General features: G+C 42.1%; 1 protein-coding gene across 5 annotated transcripts in view; it reads left to right on the top strand.

The window, feature by feature from the left end:
* The window catches only part of atp11c (ATPase phospholipid transporting 11C), a 79,736-nt gene that overhangs the window by 16,127 nt on the left and 39,903 nt on the right, over nucleotides 1-23,706 (top strand). For all 5 annotated transcript variants that reach the window (XR_008386556.1, XM_053630864.1, XM_053630865.1 and 2 more), the window contains exons 2-3: nucleotides 5,481-5,600; nucleotides 7,300-7,389. Coding sequence is in view for 4 of the 5 variants with exons in the window: in XM_053630864.1 (XP_053486839.1) it covers nucleotides 5,481-5,600; nucleotides 7,300-7,389 (210 nt within the window). In the remaining variant the exon portion in view is untranslated. The remainder of the gene's footprint in view (nucleotides 1-5,480; nucleotides 5,601-7,299; nucleotides 7,390-23,706) is intronic.

Here is a 23,706-nt window from a genome sequence, read left to right as displayed (position 1 = left end):
CAATTGAGTACACTGTGTTTGCATAATTGATCCTGCTCCCCCATAGCTGCTAAATGCATTCCCATCCAGCAGGACTATAGTGATGGGTAGTCCATCCATCCATCCCCTGCCAAACGGCGAGCCTCGGCTCCGACGTGCGCCTCTTGACAACGCGTCGGGTTTAGCTCAGTCAGAAGACCGGCTTTTCTTCATACCAATGGCCTCTTCATCGTAGACGCTCAGGAGGTTTTCAGGACGTTTACAGACGTCTGTTTTTGCATAATATTTGTCTCAAGTCAAACCCTTGTGGAAGTGTATTTTGCACACGCTTGGTGTGGCGTGTCCTTCATGGCAGAAAGTGTGAAATTGTGTTTCAGGGCTTAAAGGAACAGAACCTCAAATATATTAGTGAATTAGTCCTGACTTTTTTTTTTTTTTGGTTGTCTGTAGTTAGGACTCGATAGGAGGAGCCGCTCGGATCATGTCCTTTTGGAACTTGTTTGAAAAACCATACGATGGTTTTTGCAGTTTCTCTTCTCTTAATTGTCTCACGCTAAAACCTTGCAGGTTTATTAGCCTTTCTGAATAAAGTCTCTCTGTGTGTTAACCTACTGGAGCTGTAACCTTGGGTTAGTGTTGTGATTAATGACTCTTGAAGAGAGACAGGAGAGCAGAGGGACTTGCAGAGATAGTGGCTGTTAAAAAAAAATGAGTGAGAGTTCATGGATTTGTTTGCTTCCAGCTCTGTAATCGCGACAGTGTTTGAGCTCATTTTGAAACTCAATTGCAACAGATGTTTGGCCTTGGACACGTTTTATAACGCTAAATCCTCAATGACTACATGGGACCAGTGCGTCCTGACGGACAGCTTTGCAGGGGTACAAGCTTCACGTCTGTTCTTGGCTCCCAACCATTTTGGGACTCGGATACCATCAGCGTTACGACTCTGCCCCAATAAGTACCCTCTTGGATGGAGGCATGATTGAAAGGATAGACCTGACGGTTCAGAACAATGGGTTCAGCTCATCATGCTCTCTCGTTCAGAAGATGGACTGAGGTGGCAGGATGCTGTCATATTTGTACAGCTGTGCCCCTAAGCGGGTCCTGCATTAACGCAAAATCAAGGAAACGCCGCAATATTCAGAGGAGCTTGCAGGTTTTCATAATTACCGCGGATTTTCTGCAGATTTGGGCCAAGACACGTCATGTGACGTCATCACATTAAGCCAAAGCCCTCTTCTATTCATGTTCATCGAACACGAGAACGACTAAAAGATCTCATGTACCACCAAACATCAGTGTGAAAGACAGTTTTGCTAATTCAAGTAGTTTTCTGCAAAAGGCACAGATGAACTCTGTAAATTGAGATGCAAATTTTGAAAAAAACCCTAGCAAAATCGAGCATTTTTGGCCTCAACAATCACAAAAAAAAACTGCGAAATCCTATATGGACTGCTAAAAGGGGTCAAGGACATCCGAGACAGATTGTCCCTCCTAGCATACATTTAAGGCAGTTAGGAAAGTCTTCCTAATGGAATTCAGGGACTTTAAGAAGTGGGCAGTTTGAAGGTTTGGAGAACGTTGTGATGGTCAGAGACATCATTTTACAGAGAAGGCATGAGGGCGGATGGTGCAGTATCTTTAACGGCAAGACTGAACAGAGCCTTAGATCTCGTATCTTTAATTGTGTTGTGTTTGGGTCTAAGGGTGTTTTCGCACCTAGTTCGTTTGAGCACTCCAAATGCTCTCAGAGTAGTTCAGCATGTATATGTGAACAAACCAAGTGATCCTGGACCCCCCTAAAAGCAAACCGTACTCGGACCGCCTCTGGAGGTTCGTTTGTGGTTCGATTTTTTCGTGATATGTGAAAGCAGTGAGGTCCCGGTCCGCTTTGCATTTCGTTTCGACGTGTGTATCTGGAGGCTTTGCCGTACCTGCACCCATGTTCCGTCACTGCTGAAAACAACACTCAACTTCTCACCATGTCAGGTCGCGGGGTCGTGCGGTCTCAGGGGGACAGCTGTGCACTTCTTGAAATTTGGAAAGAGGATCGCATTGAACACCAACTATCCTCAACACAGTGTTTCTTTCGTTTTCTCAAAAAACGAAGGAAAGAGGCTACAACAGAACAGCGCTACAATGCCAAGTAAAAAAAACAAAAAAACAACTACGACAGAAGTACATGAGCACCTGTGACACAATGCGTCGAAGTGGTGAGTCTACTGAAATGAAGGATTCCTGTCCCTTCAATAATGACTTGGATGAATTTTTGGGTGTGAGCTTGGGGTTGAGTTCTTATGAAGTTTTGGCGTGAACAAGAAAGCGTCTGAGATCACTTAATTGCTGAAGAGGACCAAAAAAGGAACCGGGTTCTCTTTCGAGTCACCATATTGTAAACACCAAAAGGACTGTGGTGTCTTTCGGTCGGTTCCCGCTCTGGTTCACTTCAAGTGAACTGGGTTTAGTTCTTTCAAAATGAGCCATATGTGAAGACACCCTAAGTTGTTGCTTGTGTGTGTGTGCGTGCACTGAAGGATGAGCATTAGAGAGGTGGAGTAGCTACACAAAAAGGGCTTTATGGGTTGGATGGCCTGGAAATGTCCCAACTGGAATGCAGCCTTTCTTTTTTTGCTTATCACAGTTTGTTTGTTTATTATACCTGGAGTAGATTTCACACTAGCTGCGTTAAACGTATCCGCTCTGAATTGCAACAAATGTTGCTACCCTTTTGCTTTTGTTTTTCACTGTGAAAGCTTTGGCTGAATTTTAACCACGTGTTGCATTTTTATACTGGATCGAGCCAGCATCAAAATTCTCACTCCTCTGGGGACGTGCCTGTGAAATGGACCGCATTTCTGAATAAAATCCCGAATGTCCATACAAACGACCGTTTTAAAAGTAGAGGACGGACTCGTGTAAAACCGAGCGATGCTGACTGACACGACATAGCTTTCATGTTTTGCAGAAAGCTTGCGGAGAGTCAGCTCAGCTCAGGATTTGGTATCGGATAATACTCTGAGCTTTGGTAAGATTTGTATGGCGTATACTGGAATGGCAGTATGACTGAAATCTTGCCGTCCCGGTCCATTCTGTCCTCTTCTGGCAAACATTCCTGATTGCCGTTAATGCTGATGGAAGCTGGATTATGTTGCTGCCCTCTGTCCTCCATGCAGGAGGATTTGGAGGTGGAGCTGGACTCTGCCCTTAAGCTCTGGCACCTGCTCCCATTTCCTGGCGTGGTGTGCTCCATCCGGCCAGAGAACACACACACACACACACGCGCACACACAGTGTGTTATGAGAAATCGCAAGTACAGTCACGCTCCGCCGAGCCTTATGTAATCTCGGCTTTTCCAGACAGGAAAGCCAGAACATCCAAGTGACCCCAACGTTGAATGTTTACCAAACGTACTGAAGTCAGAGCAGATCCCATGGGCTAGGAGAAGATCGGTTCGCTTTGCATGAAGTGTGTGTGTGTGTGTGTGTGTGTGTGTGTGTGTGTGTGTGAGAGTGTATGTGTGTTGCTGGTGGAAACGACTCGTACCATAGCTTCCATCAGTCAGGAGACGATAAACATGGGTGAATAGGCAAACGTCTCCATGGTGAAACGCATGAGTTATTTCCACCAGATCATGCATACTAATTGTGTCTTGCTTAAGATCTTGGGTCGCGTGACGACGTGAGTCAGGAAGAAATGCATTGAGTTCTTCTTCAGGCACGTCCGTTAGTAACGTTATCGGGCTAAACGTTTCCAATCAGATGATTATGATGGAAAGTCACACACCGGAAGGTGCCAGTACTGTGCATTAGACACTCGGATCCCTCGCTAAATAATTCAAGTAATGGCACCGCCACTTTTCCCAAGCAGGCTGAAAAATGGGCTGAGCAGGTCAAGCTACAGGAAGAGCACCGCTGAAAGCCTCCCAGTTTCGACACGTTCTGCTTGATCATACGCTGGTATTGACATTCAGTATGTTTACATGGACAACAATATCCAGATATTAACCCGATTAAGACGATACTCTGATTAAGAAACTAGCATGTAAACAGGGATTATTGATGACCTTAATCAGGCTAAAGTCATACTTGTAGTGTAAACAAATCGAATTAAGACTTGTGGAATATTCCTGTTTTAGTTGTATGATCGATGTGTATTACAGACATGTACACACCTTAATCACACTAACATCGTGTGCGATTTGTGCACTGTGATGGATTGGCACCCCATCCAGGTTGTCCCCAGGGTGTCCCCTGCCTCGTCCCTGGGATAGGTTCCAGGCTCCCCATTTTCCAGCAGTCTGGAAGATGGATGGATGGATGATGGACTGGTGCAGGAACAGAGATGGAAGTTTTCCCACTGAACAGATATTTTGCAGACTGTAACACAACAGTGTACCTGTACCGATTTACTGTAAAGGAATTTTTTCTCTTCCGTATTATAAATGCTTATTGTAAAAGTATGTACAGTTAACGTGAATGATTTGACGGCCTGATGCGTTGGCACATTGATAAAGAAACAAAGGGTATGTCACAGCAAAGAAGACGATACTGAAAAATGAGCACTGGCTGAATATGTGCCTTATTTTCCTTTTTCCAACATTATACCAGTGCAATAATTGAAACGAAAGTGCTTTAAAATGTAATAAAATTAAACATTAGCTCTCTGGCCAAGACTCTTAAGTGTATTAAAGTGTGTGTGTGTGTGTGTGTGTGTGTGTGTTAGCTTTAATATCCGGCCCGATGTAGCTGTTGCAGGGACGATGGCACGGCGTAAAGGATAATCTTGGCGGTGCTGGGCTTCAAGCTCGCAAGCTCCCGATCAGCAGTCCAACGTCTTAAGCACCGAGCTACCAATTACTACTACTAATTAGCATGCAAACACTCCGTTCATGGGGTTTATTTATTACCATGACGACGTGGCGTTTATACCGTGCAACCCAGTACAGTGCAAAAGTACACATTTAGTTATGGACGTTTATTCGATGACCTCTGCGGTACCGAGTCAGTACGAAAACATCGGATATTCTTATTCAGCGTTCCACAAAAATGTTTTGTACGTCAATAAAGAGCGCCACGTATTACACATCGGAACGCTTTTCAGCCAGAAAACATCATGAAGGCTGCTGGGTTTTTGCAGGCAAGTGCAACAGCGCTGTACGCCTTTATACTGCAGAATCGCCGAGTTATCTGATGCTATTAAATAAGCAAAACCCCGCTGTTCGAGTGACATTAGACGTGTTATGACAACGCTTGACTCCTTGGGTTCCTTTCGGGACTCCACCATCAGGCCTTACATGGTGTTTAATCTGCACCATTTCTAAATCTGTCCTGCGTTTGGTCGAGCGCCCGAGCTTGATCCGGACCAGACCTGACAACTATAAATGCTCCGTCTGGACAGGCCACCCCACGGCATTGTTAAATTGAGTGTATTTTAATCGCTCCTTTTTGTTTCTTCCCCTCTCTTTCTCTCCTTGTTTCCGTCTCTGTTTCTCTCCTTGTAGTTCGGTGGCGATGAGAAAAGAGTGGACAGCAGGACCGTTTACGTAGGACATCGCACGTGTCCGGCCACCGAGGCCTTCATCCCTCCTAAATTCTGTGACAACAGGATAGTGTCTTCCAAGGTATGTGGGTTTTCTTTGTTTGTTGTTGTTCTTGTTGTTCTTGTTGTTTGGATTGTATTTCAATGAAAATGGAAGCTGTGGTGGCGTAATCAGGTATGGATTTAGGTTCCTTGCAAGGTTGGCAACGCCGAGACTGTAAGGTTACACATGGGACGGCGAGAGAGAGACACGTTTACTACGCTCCACACCCCTTGACCACCTGTTTCATTTGGGTAAAGAGGCGGCCCCAGACCTGTGCCCCCGCTCCCCCATCACTGCTCTTGCCTCACACTCGCACCCTATGAGGTCCCATGGTGCGGATCCAATCTTCATTTTCCTCCCCGTCTTCTCTGAACGGAGCGGGTGATTCGGTCTCTCTCGTGAATCTGATAGGACTTCCGAAATCTCACTCGGCTGACAACGTGTGGGGGGAGATTGGGGGGGGGTTTATAGAGTTAGCTACAATCCTGCTGTGGAATCGCGTGATCAATCCTAGCTCGGTGAGACGAGCGTAAACACACTTTAATTACCCACGCTGCGGTGTTTACCCTGTGCTACGTGTCTGGTGTTCTTCATCCTTCTCCTTTCTCTCAGCATCTTTCCTCTGCACCATCCCTCACTCCTTTCGTTCGCACTCAAGGCCTGCCTTGTACGGCTTTTTCGCTCTCGAGCCTCATTTTAATGTTCCATCCATGCTTAGTCTTCTTCGACGAAGCCTTCTCGTTCCTGCGCTATGCTTTAATGGGTACAGCAGATGACGACGTGTTTGGTTTTTTTTTTTTTTTTTTTTTTTTTCTGACCGACCCTGTATTTTCTATCAGCCCACCTACAGTACCTGTGTCTGTACATAGACCTTGAGTATTGTAAACATTTCTTTCATCATGTGCCAGATGCAGTTTTAGCACTATGTCATATGCTGTGTGAACAATACATTGTTTGCATGTTTACTTCCCAGTTTAACTTCTCCTCTGTTTTCAAGGCCTGCCTTACAGCTCTGGTGTACTTCGTTTTTTTTATTGTTTGTTTGTTCTTGTTTTTTAACATGTACCCTAGTGTATGTGTACAGGTCTTCTGGCGTGAAGGACGACAATGAAGAAGAATCACAACACGAAGGACAATGCTCGGGCAATCTCTCGGCACAATTAGCACCCATATACAAATCCTTATACTCTAGAATTATACAACCGTGGGTACTTTCTAACCTGCACTCGCTTCCGTTTATTCCGTTTTGTCTTCAACTACCTTGACAATCAATGGCCCTGGGCCACTGTTGCCACCTTGTGGAACAACTAAATAGTGCAAAAGAATGAAATGCGCACGTGCGAGTACTCCGCCGGTGATGAAATTTGCGTCACGCGTACCGTACGCTGTTCCTAGCGTACGTGTTAAAAGGTGAAGCATGCATACTTTTTACTTCAGACAGTCAGAGAAAGAGGCGAGTTCATTATGGAAATGAGTGAAACACCTGCAGAAACGGACATCTGACTTCCAAAGAGTCTGTCCCCGACTTACTGAGGGAGCCCGTGTTCGCGCGCGCGTTAAAATCTTGAAGGCATTTGGGTCCTTTAGCTTTCTGTCAAAACAAATAGACTTGCACCCCCAATGCTGCACTCCACCGTCTTCGATTGGCAAAGCATCTGTTTAGCTCTGAAGGCTCGTAGCCTTTGTATGACTTGTTTCTCCATCATATTGATCATGCAATTTCGTTTTGTCTCTGCAGTACACAATCTGGAACTTCCTGCCAAAGAACCTGTTTGAGCAGTTCAGAAGAATCGCCAATTTTTACTTCCTTATTATCTTTCTGGTGCAGGTAAGTGTTTGTTTATGCCCGCTTACTAGAAACGAGTGTGCTTGTATATGAAAGCCAGCAGTGTGAGAGATGTGTTTATAACTGTGGCTTCCTGCCTGCATGGAGCCTGCTGCGTCTTTATTCTCCGTGCTGATCTAATGGTGGAGGGAAGGAAGGGGGCGGGGGGGAGAGAAGGGAGAGTGTGTGTGTGTGTGTGAGAGAGAGAGAGGATTAAGTGGAGGATGAGCCACCTCAGATGTTTGTCCTTAAAAGAACACGTCCGTAAATACTTTAAGCTAGTGATATGCAGATAATTTGTTGCCGTGATGGAACAATAGTACAACACTCTCCATGCGTTTGATCTGAGAGGTGGCATTTTCCGCTGAAAAGATCTAGTTGTTCATACGTCCAGACTAGACGCTAACAGCATTTATATCTAAACAGATCTCACATGAAAAGCTTGATGGTGTTTTAATGTAAAACTGCACCAAATGTGATCTCCTCCTTTTACGTTTCACGCCCAATCCGTTTCAGTTCACATCCGATGGAAAGAGAGAGCTGCAGCTCAGCATGCATTTTTTTTTTTTGGGTCATCACAAGCCATGATAAAATCTTCGGTAGAATGATTATAGTATAAGAACATTTTAATATCAGCTCTAGCTTTCAGAATGAATCTGACCGTTTGAGTGCTTTTAAGATCACATGATCCACGTTTAGATCAGCTGACAAAATAGGAGATTCTACCTTGGCCAAATGATCTATGTGTGGCTTGAGGAAATTGGGTCTAAATAAACGCATGGCAAAAAAAAAAAAAATCTTTTTTATATATTACATACATATATATACATACATTATTTTATATATATATATATATATATATATATATATATATATATATATATATATATATATAATGTATGTGTATATATATATATATATATATATATATATATATATATGTATATGTGTGTGTATATATATATATATATATATGTATATATGTGTGTGTGTATATATATGTGTGTAATATATATATATATATATATATATATATATATATATATATATATATATATATATATATATATATATATATATATATATATGTATGTATGTATATATATATATGTGTGTATGTATGTATGTATGTATGTTTTATGTATTTTGATCTGAAGGTGTATGATTAAAAGTTTGAAATCGGTGTTGAAGACAAAGATATAATTGTGCCAACATATTAATTTCTTTCATTTGAAAACTAACACTTTATTTACAAAAATATTTTTTTAAGTGGATGACTTGGAGTGAAATATTACAAAAAGCAGCCTGTAAGTGTCCAGCGTAGGTGGGAACTCCTTTAATACTGTTTAAAAAGCATCTCAGGGAAATTCCTCAAGAAATCGTTCGAGAAAATGCCAAGAATACATTTCTGAAAATTCCAGGCAAAAAGGTGTCTACTTTGCAGATGCTAAAATATTGCATTATTTATGATTTATTTTTGATTTTTTTTTATTAATCACAACATAATTCCCATAGTTTCATTGCTGTTATTCCAGAGTTTTGATGACATAATAATAATAATAATAATAATAATAATAATTATTATTATTATTATTATTATTATTATTATTATTGTAATTCTAAAATGTGGGGGAAAAATAAAGAATGAGTATGTCTAAACTTTTGACTGGTTCTGTGTGTGAGAACTGTAAGGCATTTGGGATTTGGCTTAATTATATATATTATTTCTGTGTGATGATGAGATGGCGGCTCGAGGGTGACTTGAGGGTATTTTATGTGGACCTCAAGTAAGCAAAAAAAAAAGTGGCATCTATCTAGAGAGAGGAAATCACTGCCGTGGATAAAGTAAGCAAAATGTGTAGCACGGCTGTGGCGCGTTCTGCGGTGTTCATGACTAGACCCTACTCCCTCCACCCTACCCAAATGCAGTGGATTATGAAGACTGAAATAAGTTAGAAAAAAACTTCCCCATGATGCACCAGCTTCATTTAGCGTGACGTGCATGAGCTAGGAGCTGTTACCCGCTGCGCTCGTTTTAGCCGAGTTACAGTTGAATATGACTCGGCATATAATTCAGTGTTAATTGCTTTTACTTGACCTACATTTATTTCAGCTCGCACACTTAAAAGCCCACGTTTCTATTTTTTCGCATTAAAAACGGAGAATGGCATGTAATGAGCATCGAGCAGAGACGGCAGTTTTGACAACTTGAACGCGTCACGTCGCTCGTCAGTTTGGAACGGCCGAGTTCAAGATGGCCGCTGTGGGGGTGTCCCCATTCAGAGCGGGCTGCATAGGGCATTTAACTTCAGAAAACACAGCACCGATAAACTTGCATGCCAAGTACAATCGGCATGTTTGTGCGTGATGGCGGTATTGTATCGTGTGGTATCGTGTGCTCTGACCATTAATACCCATATAATTAACCAAAACACTGTGTAGTAATATTTGTGTTTGCGCGAGTGTGTGAGAGAAGCTTTGTGTGAGAATGCAAATATTTGTTGCCTTTATTTTGGCTTAGTGTTCATTTGCTTGCGTTTTGTGGAAAGAGTTTATTATGCTGGCGTGTGTGTGTGTGTGTGTGTGTGTGTGTGTGTGTGTGTGTGTGTAGGTGTGCATGAGTATGTGCTCCATGGGTTGCCTGTGTTTACCAAGTGCTGGCATGTGGCTGGCGTGTCTCCACTAATCCAGGTTCCCTCAGGAGGAGCTCTGCCAAGCTCGCCCACGTAGCCCGCGATTAGAGTGCTGTGAGGGAATCTCACACACACACACACACACACACACACACACACACACACAACACTCCTGTCACTCAGAGACCACACCTGCATCACAGGCACAGAATCAGGGCTGCACTGTCCTTCTGAAGCTCCACGAAGATGCAACATCGGACCACAAAGCGCATGTGTCTTTCTTTTTCACCTCCTTTTTCTCTCTGAATCCTTCTCCTAATCCCACTCAACCTCCCATCATCTGTCCTCTCTGCTGTATCCCCAAAGCTCTCTAGCACTCCAGTTTTACCTTCTTTATTCTTTTTTTTTTTTCCTTTTCCCCCTTCTATCTCTCTGAATCTACGCCTCTGCAGCACAGCCCTGCTGACGTCAGCGGCCAGGAAGCCCTCAGTAGTTCTCTAGAGCCACAAATAGGCACTGGCAGATAAAAAAAGCAGAGCTAGGCTATAAATAGAGCTGCATGCCTTTGCTCAGTCCTGATGGGAATAGGAGGGAGGGAGGGAGGGAGGGAGAGGGGAGGATGAGGAGGAGGAGGAGGATGGTGGGGAGAGCTTGGTCTTTACCGAGAACGCTTTGTCACATCTTGCTGGAGTATCCCGCATAAATATGCGCGTGCGTCTGCGATCGTAGAGAGGAAAGGACAATGTTCAGTTTGCCAGCTGTTGTAGAGGATACCGAGTGCTTACACCTGTTGGAGATTACTGCATGTCTTAGCATTTTTCTCTCGGTTAGAACAAATGCGTTGTGCTCCAGAATTCCACCTCAGGTTTAATGGACTGGATTTGGTGCAGTGTTTATGTAACAGGGCATTTATGCTGCTTGTGTATAGCTGCAGCTAACCAGAATGGAAAAAAATAAAAAAAAGAAAGAAAGAGTTGAGCTCAAAGTGCAGACGTTCAGCTTCGATTTGATGGTATTAATATCCAAATCGGGCGAATGGTGTAAGAATTACAGCACTTTAAAAATAGAAAATAAAGATATGCGGTCGCCCATCCTCCCCGTTTTTAAGGGACCAAAAGTAATAGGACAGTCGGCAGCTCTGCTGTTCCACGGTTAGGCGCTTGTTATTCCCTCGTTATTTCACATGCAAATAAGCAGACGAAAGGTCTAGAGTTGATTTCAAGTGCGGCGCTTGCATTTGGACTTCTGTTGCCCTTACATCTCAATATGAAGTCCAAAACAACACCAGAACAAACTCATTAGAGATATTAGGCATGGCCAAAACGGACTATTTGGCGCATTCTTAAAAAGAAAGAATGCACTGGTGAGCTCAGGACCACCGTAAGTCCTCTAACACCACAGAAAGCAACTGTAGTTGGTGTCGGAAAAATTCTTTTGCTGGCAAAGAACACTTTCACAACAGTTGGCCAGATGAAGTACTCCCTCCAGGAGGTAGGCGTATCTGTGTCAGTCAACAAGCAAGAGAAGGCTTCAGCAGAATACAGTACATACAGAGGGTTCACAACAAGATGGAAATCAACGGTAAGCCTCAAAAACAGGTAGGCCAGGTTAGAGTTTCCAAAAAAACATCTGTACAGTTCTCGAACAACAGCCTATGGACTGATGAGACGAAGATGATGAAAAGAGAGGAATATGGATGCTCATGAACTGAAACATACCACCACATCTTATGGTATGGGCATTTATGGATGCCAGTGGAACTGGATCGCTAGTATTTATTGAGAATGACCAAAGCAGCACATGAATTCTGAAGAGTACAGGGCTCCATTATCTTCTCCGATTCAGCCAAAGGCTTCAAGACTCATCATACGGTGCTGCACAGATGGACAGTGAGCCGAAGCATACTTCAAAAGCAAACCAGAACTTTCTTAAGGCAAAGAAGTGGTATGTTCTACAATGGCTGAGTCAGTCACCTGACCTGAATCCAGTTGAGCATGGATTTCACTTGCTGAAAGCGAAACACGCCAAGGACAAACAGGAACCGGAGACAGCTGCAGTAAAGGCCTGGCAGAGCATCACCGGGGAAGAAACCCAGCATTTGGTGATGTCTATGAGGTTCCAAACTTCAGGAGGTCCTCGACTTCAAAGGATTTACATCTACATATATTGGTCCCTTAAAAAAGGGGGTGGAGCATATATAAGTGCTGTAATTCCTACACCATTCACCTGTTTTTGATGTAAATACCCTCAAATTAAAGCTGAAAATCTACACTTAATATTAATTATTTAATTTTATAATCTCCAGTATACTGTGGTAGACGGCTAAAATCATAACTTTATCGATGTCCAAATATTTATGGAGCTGACTGTATATTTTGTTCGAAATTTTTATTTAAAATTTTAATGACTTGATTATACATGAAACTAATTATTTCACATTTTAATTATTTAATTACTCATATAAATATATCTCACATTGGCATCATCAGCCCGCCATATTCAGGTAGAATTATTTGCCTGCATAGCGAGTTCCTAAAGGAAAACCAGGATAGGCCAGCAGCGTTTGTCTTGCTGTAAACGTGAAAAAGGAATCTAAGAAGGAACCAGCGAAAATGAGCAACATCTCAGTAAAATAACAAGACGTAGGTCGTTTATGGAAATTATTGTACGGTACTTGATAGTTTGCCTAATTTCCAGTCGTATGTGATCGCCACTGTGGTATGTATGCATGAGAGATTGCCTCCTATAACGTCGTGTGTCCTGCTCAAATCTAGAGCATGCAGGCTTGCCTTATGGAACTGCGGTGTAGTGACTCCGGTCATGATTCGATTCCATTCACAGCTTCATGATTTGATTCGGTTTGATCCTCAGAATATTTTGAACAAGATCTGAATTTTAAAAAAAATGCAAATAAATAAATATTATGTATTTTTTTTTTTTTTTTTTTTAAATAGTTTTTTTTTTACTGACTCATTGCAAAACAGTGTGCATTTGTGATTGTATAAAATTAAATAAATCAGAAATAGCTATAAACAGAGGTTCAATATTGTAAAGGAATATTCTACACCATATTGGCAAAATAAATATTTTATAATAAACAAATAATAAAATTTTTATACATTTATTAAAAAAAAGTCTCACATTTCCACCATGTACATCGTCACACATTTGCATCCTGATACGTTGTGTCTCAGTGCCTCATTGCACCTCTATCATGTAGTGTTTTTGGGTAACTAATGCACCATTAATTCATATGAACATATTACTATATTTTGAATATGTTATGGATATAGTATTCATAAATTTAGACAGAATGGTGTTCATTCCCTCGGTACGGTTCCAGAGACTTGTCGAATCTGTGCTTGGTGCATTGAAGCAGTTCTTGAGGCTCGTCATATAGCCCATGACCTTATTAGCACACTTTTATGTTGGGTTTTCCTTTTATCACCCGTCTGTAATTAGTAATAAAAATAATTCACTTACTGATGCATGGACTAGGTTATTAAATGTTTGCTTTACCAACTTTTACTTTTTTATTACTGTAGCATTGTAAGCCTGGGAGCTTCTATTAATTCATTAGTTCACCAGATTAATTCATTAACTGGTGATTGAAAAAAGGTAAACAAACCTTTGGCAAGTGCTTGTAGAAATCACAGAACTCAACCAAGCATGGAGAACATGAAGACAGTACCTTATACATGATTAAATAACTACATCTATTCAGCTGACCCGTGTTCTGTTCTTTATCCTGCGTTGGGCGGCTGTGGCTCAGGTGGTAGAGCTGGTTGTCCGCTAATCATAGGGTTGGCGGTTTGATTCCTGGCCCACATGACTCCACATGCCAAAGTGTCCTTGGGCAAGAACCCCAAGTTGCGCCCCATGGCAAGCTAGCGCCTTGCATGTCAGCTCTTCTACCATTGGTGTGTGAGAATGGGTGAATGAGAACCAGTGTAAAACGCTTTGTAGAACCGCTAAGGTTAACCATATCTTTTTGTGCAGGAGTTCTCGGATAAGTTTTTGGTACGTACCCAGTTACTGTGTCTGTGCTCACACTTGCCCAAATGAACTGCACTGTAAACACACCAGAGTTTGAGTTCAAACTGACTAAACACCGCGTATGTGAACGCACACGCTAGTGCTGTGTGTACGTAAGAGATAACGGCAACAAAATGTCTCCATATCAGAAAATAACGGATGAGACAACACAAAGTGGTGTTGTCTATATTGCAGTCGGACCTTGGCCTACTAGTGGGCTGTTGACGATGATGGAGGCCATTAAAGTGGACTTATTATGTTTTTTTTTTTTTTTAGACATTACCTTTCATGTAGTGTGTTATAGAGCTGTTTGTGAATGGAAAAAGTCTGCAAAGTTTCAAAAATCAAAGCACATGACAAACGCAGTTATTGACTCCCAAAAGAAGGAACCGATTCTGAACAGCTGAAACGAGTCGTCAGTAATTCCAGACTTACTTCCTGTACTAACCTACGTAGGTTTGTAACAAAAAGTCCACCTCTGGTCTTCATCAGCTGTGTGCTGACAGCAGTACACTAATCACAACAGACTGGGACGTCTGACCAATCAGAGCAGAGTATGCTATCTGAAAGGACAAGTTTAGAATGAATCCTTTAGAACGGATCATTTAACGAGTCGTTTGTGACACTCGGGGGGGGGGGGGGAAAGGTAATGCTGCAGTTTAAATTATGAGCACGTTAAAGTGTTTTTTGACCTTGGATGCATGTAAATCCATTGTATGAGACATCTAAAACAAAATTAGGCACATTTCAAAACCGTAATAGGTGTGCTTTAAAGTATTAACGCTCCCCATTTTTATGAAATATTTCCCTTATTTCCCAAATATAGCTTTAATGAGTATTTTTTACTACAGTATTTTATTTCTACAACGGTTATTTTATTTCTGCAATTACTCTATCCAACAGTTATTTCTCTTTACATCCGGGATACGAGCATAAAGAGTGAATCACGCTGCTAACACTACAGCACAGGTTCCTTTATTTATATCATTTGCCAGTGTGGTCTGCTATTTTATTGTCTTTGATACTGGCTTTTTTTTTTTTCAAGTGCTTGCTAAAACAGTGAAGTGAAAAAATTGAAACCGGTGTAGTCATTTTCAAGGCGTCCTTAAACGGAGCGCGCCGGCTGCTTGTGATTACGCAGTAGTTTGTGACTCTGGAGGTCACTGTGTCCTCATACTTCGAGTGACCGCTCTCGATACGAGTTGCAAAACTCCCAAGTCTACAGGAAGCACAGAAAGGAACAGGATGTATGTGGGGTGAAAAGGCAGTGACTTCTCTTCCTAAAAATGCGTTTGCGCATCAGCTTTGTGCTTATTGTTCCTGGAAACATAACGGGCTGCGTTCTTTCATAACAGTGCACTGCGTATTTTATGGCGGGAATACACAATGCCGCGTTGATGTGTAATTATTATGTAAAGAATTGAACATGACTAGTTTTCGGCAAAAATCCACAACGATTCCCGTTTGCGTCCGTTGCGGGAGCAGCTGAGAAGGGTCCGTTGTCATTATACAATACTAGGGTGGCCTCTAGAGGCGAAATAAAAACGATCACTGCCAAATTTTGTTGTGTTTAAGTGTTTTTTGATTCATTTTGGACGTCTCTAGTTTTATCTGTTATTTGGAGTGTTGGAATATATATTATTAATTTAGGACTGTAGTTTAATATCGTACTTTTTGTGCATCCATGTAAATAAGGCATAAATACGTGTGTGTGTGTGTGTGTGTAGAATATAAACTTATTAGTTTATATAATATTATTTTTTATGCATTACTTTTTATATAAGGTCACGTTGACAAAATGTTAGCTGAAGAAAGTCATTAACTACGTTTACATGGACAGCAGTAATCTTATTATTGACCTTATTCTGAATAAGATGATATTCTGATTAAGGTGTTTACATAAGTTGCTTTTAGAATATTCCTTTCATGTTCCCATTCTATGTTATAGAACATAGATCGATTAATGGCACACGTCATTATGTCACCGTGTCACACCGTCCGACGTTCCCTCCAGAATTTCACATATCGACATACAGTTGGTCTTCGTTATGGTACCGTATACAGTTTTGGGTGTTTCATTTTTAATTTCACGAAAGCTTCAAGTGCAGTTAATTATTTGTCATGCTATACGCGCAAATAGACGACCGCTTGAAGCCGTGGGCTCAGTCTGAAACCGCGTACTTACCTACTATATAGTAGCTGAAATACATGTCAAAACACGTCTTAATTCGGTTTGTGTTTACTTTGAGTATGACTTTAGACAGATTAAGGTAATCAGAAATCGCTGTTTACATGCTAGTTTCTTAATCAGAGTGTCGTCTTAATCGGGTTAATATCGGATTATTGTTGTCCATCTAAACGTACTGACTGTTGGTGTCTCTTGGTATCTGCAAAAGCTGGCGGCGTTATATGCTACGTGCATATAAGGTCATGCGCCGTCGACTAGGATTATTATAGGCTAGCGGCTTATACTTACGGTTAGTAAAAAAAAACCCTCTAGTGTGCCATTTGAGACGATATCACCTTTCTAAAATTGAACACAAGATGGTAGAGCACACAGTGCATAGTGTAAGTGTATAGTACGTCATTTGGGACACAACTTGTAGTATTTACTCTCCGAAGCGTGTTTTCGGAACAGAAGTAACCCAGTGAGTAAATGTGCCCCGTGCTGCACAGACCAACTAATCGATAATGAAATTCGTCAATAACGATTTTCATAATCGATAATTATCTATTAGTTGTTGCAGCTCTAATATATATTAATATTTACATACTGTTTAATTTTAAAAAAACAGTAATGTATTAGAACGGGAGCATGAATGTATACCTGTCCTTAGACTTATGTCTTCTGTCCAACACCTTCTGACCATTCATATTAGATGGTGATATACACTGTGTTTATTCAGCATAATGAAAGTGCTTAACCATGTTTCTTAGCCTTTAGGCTAAAACACAGTCACATTTATTATTGTCACATGTGCCAAGTTTATACACATCATTAACTGGAGGATTTAGACACGTGTTCAGCACTGTAGTACAGTAGCGTGAAGTCTGGCCATTTTCGTCAGGTATGTTGCGATGCAGTATAAAACAGTTCAGATCGGTGCCAGCGTGTACACCTGCAGTGTCCTTCTGTTCGGTGCTTGTGGTGTTCGTGGTTCTGTAGACAAAGATGCACAGCACTTGCTGGAAGACTTCATCACAAGGCATTGTAACACACTCAGAGGAAAGCGCTATCTACCCTCTTCTGCATACACGAGCTCACGGGGACACACGATTGGCTAGTGTTTTGCTGTGATTGACAGCGGAGAGAGTAACACCATCCGTCCTTTCCTACCACGTGAGCACGGCCAGTTTTGTTCCCATGGCTCACGACTGTGGCGTTGTCGAGACCGCTGACTTTTTAGACCAGGGGTGTCCAATCTAATCCGCAAAGGGTGAGTGTGGGTGCAGGTTTTTATTCCAATCAAGCAGGAGCCACCCCTGATTCCACCTGTTTAATCAGTTGATCTTGGCTTTCAGTAGACTCAGGTGTGGCTTCTACTTGGTTGGAATGAAAACCTGCACCCACACCGGCCCTTTCCGGATAAGATTGGACATCCCTGTTTTAGACTGTGTTTACTCAGAACCCACAGAGGGCGGAGCGAGGAAGATTACAGGGTGGTGCTGTAAGGTGGAGTGTTTGAGTTGTACCGAAGTTTAAAAACGGATGATAACGTGGTGTCCTCACGTCTGTCAAAAGTATCATTTTATCTTGAAGTTGAAACATACAACATCCTACAGGCACTGTGTGACTTTTTTTTTTTTTTTTTGTTCCTAAATGTATGCTCCGGTTGTTTTAAAACCTAACCTACATATAGGGTATGGTCAGTGTCCATGGAAAAAGATTTCAACAAGTTTCCCGGAATCTGGAAAAGGAAGCCTATATTACATGGTGAGCGCCACAGTGGTGCTGCTTCCCATATGCTCCAATGTTGAGTGTGTCAGCACCTGCTGTTGTCGTTATTGTTGCTGCTCACTACACATGCTGTTAGGACAAGGTGTTGTGAAAGTGTGCTGCAACGACGGCCATGAGCCATGGGGGTGTTAGAATGAAAATGTCCACTCTATTCTTTTCTGAAAGATGGCAGGATGAGCTTTCTATATTTAGGATGTCGTAAATGCAAATGGTCTTAAATTCGTTCAGTAATAATAAGTATTAGGTGGTTTTTAAACTGGTTAAACTTGCTGTGATTGATTCTGTCGATCCCCGGTGCATTTGTGTTCATCTTACAGCATCACAAATGCGCATGGAGAACACAATGCGACTCAGTGTGTGTGTGTGTGTGTTTGTGTGTGTGTGTGTTTGTGTGTGTGTGTGTGTGTGTGTTTGTGTGTGTGTATGTGTGTGTGTGTATATGTATATGTGTGTGTGTGTGTGTGTGTATATATATATATATATATATATATATATATATATATATATATATATATATATATATATATCAAATATATAAATATACACACACACACACACACACAGTGAGGGAAAAAAGTATTTGATCCCCTGCTGATTTTGTACGTTTGCCCACTGACAAAGATATGATCAGTCTATAATTTTAATGGTAGATTTATTTGAACAGTGAGAGACAGAATAACAACAAGAAAATCCAGAAAAACGCATGTCAAAAATGTTATAAATTGATTTGCATTTTAATGAGGGAAATAAGTATTTGACCCCCTCTCAATCAGAAAGATTTCTGGCTACCAGGTGTCTTTTATACAGGTAACGAGCTGAGATTAGGAGCACACTCTTAAAGGGAGTGCTCCTAATCTCAGCTTGTTACCTGTATAAAAGACACCTGTCCACTGAAGCAATCAATCAATCAGATTCCAAACTCTCCACCATGGCCAAGACCAAAGAGCTCTCCAAGGATGTCATTGACAAGATTGTAGACCTACACAAGTCTGGAATGGGCTACAAGACCATTGCCAAGCAGCTTGGTGAGAAGGTGACAACAGTTGGTGCGATTATTCGCAAATGGACGAAACACAAAAGAACTGTCAATCTCCCTCGGCCTGGGGCCCCATGCAAGATCTCACCTCGTGGAGTTGCAATGATCATGAGAACAGTGAGGAATCAGCCCAGAACTACACGGGAGGATCTTGTCAATGATCTCAAGGCAGCCTGGACCATAGTCACCAAGAAAACAATTGGTAACACACTACACCGTGAAGGACTGAAATCCTGCAGCGCCCGCAAGGTCCCCCTGCTCAAGAAAGCACATATACATGCCCGTCTGAAGTTTGCCAATGAACATCTGAATGATTCAGAGGACAACTGGGTGAAAGTGTTGTGGTCAGATGAGACCAAAATGGAGTTCTTTGGCATCAACTCAACTCGCCGTGTTTGGAGGAGGAGGAATGCTGCCTATGACCCCAAGAACACCGTCCCTACCTTCAAACATGGAGGTGGAAACATTATGCTTTGGGGGTGTTTTTCTGCTAAGGGGACAGGACAACTTCATCGCGTCAAAGGGACGATGGACGGGGTGATGTACCGTCAAATCTTGGGTGAGAACCTCCTTCCCTCAGCCAGGGCATTGAAAATGGGTCGTGGATGGGTATTCCAGCATGACAATGACCCAAAACACACGGCCAAGGCAACAAAGGAGTGGCTCAAGAAGAAGCACATTAAGGTCCTGGAGTGGCCTAGCCAGTCTCCAGACCTTAATCCCATACAAAATCTGTGGAGGGAGCTGAAGGTTCGAGTTGCCAAACGTCACCCTCGAAACCTTAATGACTTGGAGAAGATCTGCAAAGAGGAGTGGGACAAAATCCCTCCTGAGATGTGTGCAAACCTGGTGGCCAACTACAAGAAATGTCTTACCTCTGTGATTGCCAACAAGGGTTTTGCCACCAAGTACTAAGAGGGGTCAAATACTTATTTCCCTCATTAAAATGCAAATCAATTTATAACATTTTTGACATGCGTTTTTCTGGATTTTCTTCTTGTTATTCTGTCTCTCACTGTTCAAATAAATCTACCATTAAAATTATAGACTGATCATTTCTTTGTCAGTGGGCAAACGTACAAAATCAGCAGGGGATCAAATACTTTTTTTTTCCCTCACTGTATGTGTGTATATATTTGTAAATGTGTGTCTATATAGATAGATAGCGTGGTTAGTGTAACATTAGCTCACTTGTTAGCAAACTCACTCATCTTCTGCAAAAGCAGTGGTGTCGTTTTAGTGAAAATAGTATTAACTGCTGCACATATAACATTACTTACAGTACTATGGTATTGACAATACTACCGTTTAAGAAATACAGAGGCATCGGCGGTATTTTGAAGCTTTAGTATCGTGATCCTACTGTAGTACCAGTATAGTCTCGGGTTCGGTACGGCGGTGCGCTTCCCGATCCGCATGACAGCTTATACGTTACAGATTTTTCATGCAAACCGTGCTCCAGTTTCTTTCAGACTAAACTGCCAATGTGAAAGCCCCCTTAAAGTATTAAATTGAACCTGATCTCAGGTTATTGTGTGGAGTTTCACATGTTCTCTCCATGTCTGAGCAGGTTCACTCCGGGTTCTCCAGTTTCCTCCCAAAAACAGGCTTGATTGTGGATTGACTTCTTTAAATATGCCCCAGATGTGAATGTGTGCACGCATATGTTACCTTGCCACGATCTGACATCCCAGATCCTCTGCCACCCTGACCAGGAAAAAGCAGTTATTCCAAATGAATGAATAAATGAATGAATGCATGAATTGATTAATGCTTGTGTCTGATGCTTCTGAATTAGTTTAATGAAGATGGACGTTGAAATCCTTCAGGCATCATGTGGACAAACTTTCATACTTGACAAAGGGTGTCGCACACTTCCACAGAAAATTAGTTGAATACTTCTATTGAAAATGAGTCACCTGTGGCTTTGTCACAAATGCAGTGTACAGTACATCGGACCAGCGGCTGTACCGGGCAGCATTTTATTATTGTTATTATTTTTATTTTTTGCTTAGCAATTCTATTCTCCCTTTGCTCGGAAGTGTGAAGTAGACACCTTCCGGAGCCATTCGCACCTGACCCGTTAAGCTTTTCCTCTTCTCTCGTCTGGTCTCTCTCATAGCGAATGCTTCTGACAGCAGTGTCACTGAGCAGCTGTTAGCACATCTCGAGCAGATGGGGACCCTCCGAGCAATAGGAGCTGCCTCACTACGTCAGAGAGAGAGAGACTTTTGGCTTTTATGTGCGCTTTACTGTGTACATGTTTTCTCTTCTGCATAAAAGCTCAGGATGGGTAATTATTTATTAATCTAATCATCGTCCATTATTGAAAATACACCCTTGTTTGCACACCATTTCCTTTCAGACACTTCTACATTGCCATTCATTATATGGGACTCTGTGTTCTTGTTTGATCCGTGACTCTATTAGGGCTTTTAAGTTCACTAAGTTTATGCCTCTTCTTCCTGTTTTTAGTCTATGAGACTTCCATGTGGCTACTTTTGCCTGTCTAACTGGAAAATTGATCATGAGCGGGAATATTTACAGCCTAAAATAAACATTGTTTTGGAAAAAGGTGAACCGAGGTTGTTGATTGTTCTGTCTAGTGTGTTGAAGAGAGGAACCGGTCTGTGGCAGACACCGAAGCAGTGGAACACAGTGTCTGGTAGTCCACAGAACCTGCAGAGGTCTGCATTGCGGAGTGAAGAACTCTCCACTGTTCTCCAGATCACTTTGATAGGGGACTCTTGTACAGTACAGGACGTTTTTATGTCCTCTGTGTGAGAGAAGCTGACCTGTGCAGTCATCTGGAGCTTTGCTTGGAGTTGTGTACAACTCTGGAAAGGACATTTGCTCAGGGTCTCCGGGTATGTAGTTGTTTATGTAGGTCAGTAGGGGATTGGAGAACAAAGCCTTCAAAGTTCTTACATTTCCAACAATCCTCTCTGACCTGCCTCCAATCTCTCTGGTCAGTTGGTGTACTTGTACCCACTCTCTCTTATCCTGGTCAATGAGACCTCCCGCCTTGGCCACTCCTACTGAATTAAAAGCAGTAATATCGCTTTTGGACACCGTTTGTTCAGGGAGCCAGGTGTTCTAGAAAACTGTTTCATTAAGTCCATAATGCTCTTTCCTCTGCACTCTAAGCTGAGCCCAGACTTTAAAAACTGTTCCATGAAAGTGGTTGATGGGCACAGTTTTTGTGGCATTGTTGGACATTAAAAACATCTGCCTGTTGAGTTCCATTCTGCCTGCAAACTTCAGTACTCCAAGCCTGAAACTAACTCACAGCACAGCGCATGGACAGTACAGCAGTTTCTGAGCGGTTTGTAGCCTCAGGGGCTTCACCTTGGACAGGAGGTGGATCAGGCTCTGCCCGACCTCACACACTGGTATGCACCAGATGGTAGCTAACGGTGACCACTCCAGACAAAGTCCGTAAAGCGCTTCTGAAGTTGATGCAATATTTCGGGAGGTGGATCCAATACTGTCAGACAGTGCCGCAGCATTGAAGCAGCCAAGTTGTTTACCACTAGAACCCTGCCCCTGTAGGACAGCTGTGGTTGAATCCATCGCCATATATTTAGTTTTTCCAGCATTTTATCAATTTATTCAATCCATCCCAGTTCTTCTGCATGTATCTATCTGTGCCAAAGTAGATCCCAAGTATCCTCAGTCCCTCTTTGTTCCATGAACACTGCTGTGGGAGGTGAGGTGTATTCTCCTTGACGGCTGTTTTGTCCAAAAACTATTTGAAATGTTGACTCGTGGGACCACTGGACAATATTTCACTGTGCTACTGCCATTCTCAGATGAGACTGAGCCCAGAGAGGTTGGTGGCGCTTCTGGTGTGTGGCTTCAGCTTTGCACAGTAAAGCCTTAACTTGCATAAGTGGATGCAGCAGTGAATGGTGTTCAATGACAAAGGTTTACCAAAGTATTCCCGAGGCCATGTCAGGATGTCCATTACAGACTCATGATGGTGTTTGACAGTGACATCTGAGGGATCGGAGCGCGTTCGAAGTGGTTTTCGGCCTTGCCCTTTACGCACCGAGATTTTCGCGAATTCCTTGAATGTTTTAATTATATTGTGCACTGTAGATGGTGAACTGCCCAAAATCCTTCTGATTTGTCTATGGGGAATGTTGTTCTCAAAATGTTGGCTTATTCACTGACTCATCATTTGGCAGATTGGTGAGCCTCGACCCATCCTTGCTCTCGAAGGACTAGGTCTTTCTTTAGTGGCTCCTTATATGCTATTAGTCCTAAATTGCCCCATCCCAACTTTTTTGGAATGTGTTGCATGCATCAATCTTCAAAAAAACTATTCAGTTGATTAGGTAAAACATCAAATAATTTGTCTTTATACATTTTTTTGTTTAAATACAAGTCAAACTACATTTACAAATCACTCCTCTTTGTTTTTATTAGCATTTTCCATACTGTCCCAACGTTTTCGGAATTGGGGTTGTATTATTACTGTCACATCATCAGCATATGCCACGAGCTTAATTGTAGATACGTCAGATAGGTCAGGACTTAGTAGTGGAAAAACCTTGCAGGTTTTCTCACAGGTGTCTTAGCAGGGGCTTGGTGGAGAGGGTATACAGCAGGCAGGACAGGCTGCAGCCTTGTCGAACACTTCTGCATAAGGGAAA

This window comes from Ictalurus furcatus, chromosome 8 (assembly GCF_023375685.1).
Source record: "Ictalurus furcatus strain D&B chromosome 8, Billie_1.0, whole genome shotgun sequence".
In the NCBI taxonomy this organism is placed as follows: domain Eukaryota; kingdom Metazoa; phylum Chordata; class Actinopteri; order Siluriformes; family Ictaluridae; genus Ictalurus; species Ictalurus furcatus.
This window is presented reverse-complemented; position numbering and strand designations above follow the sequence as displayed.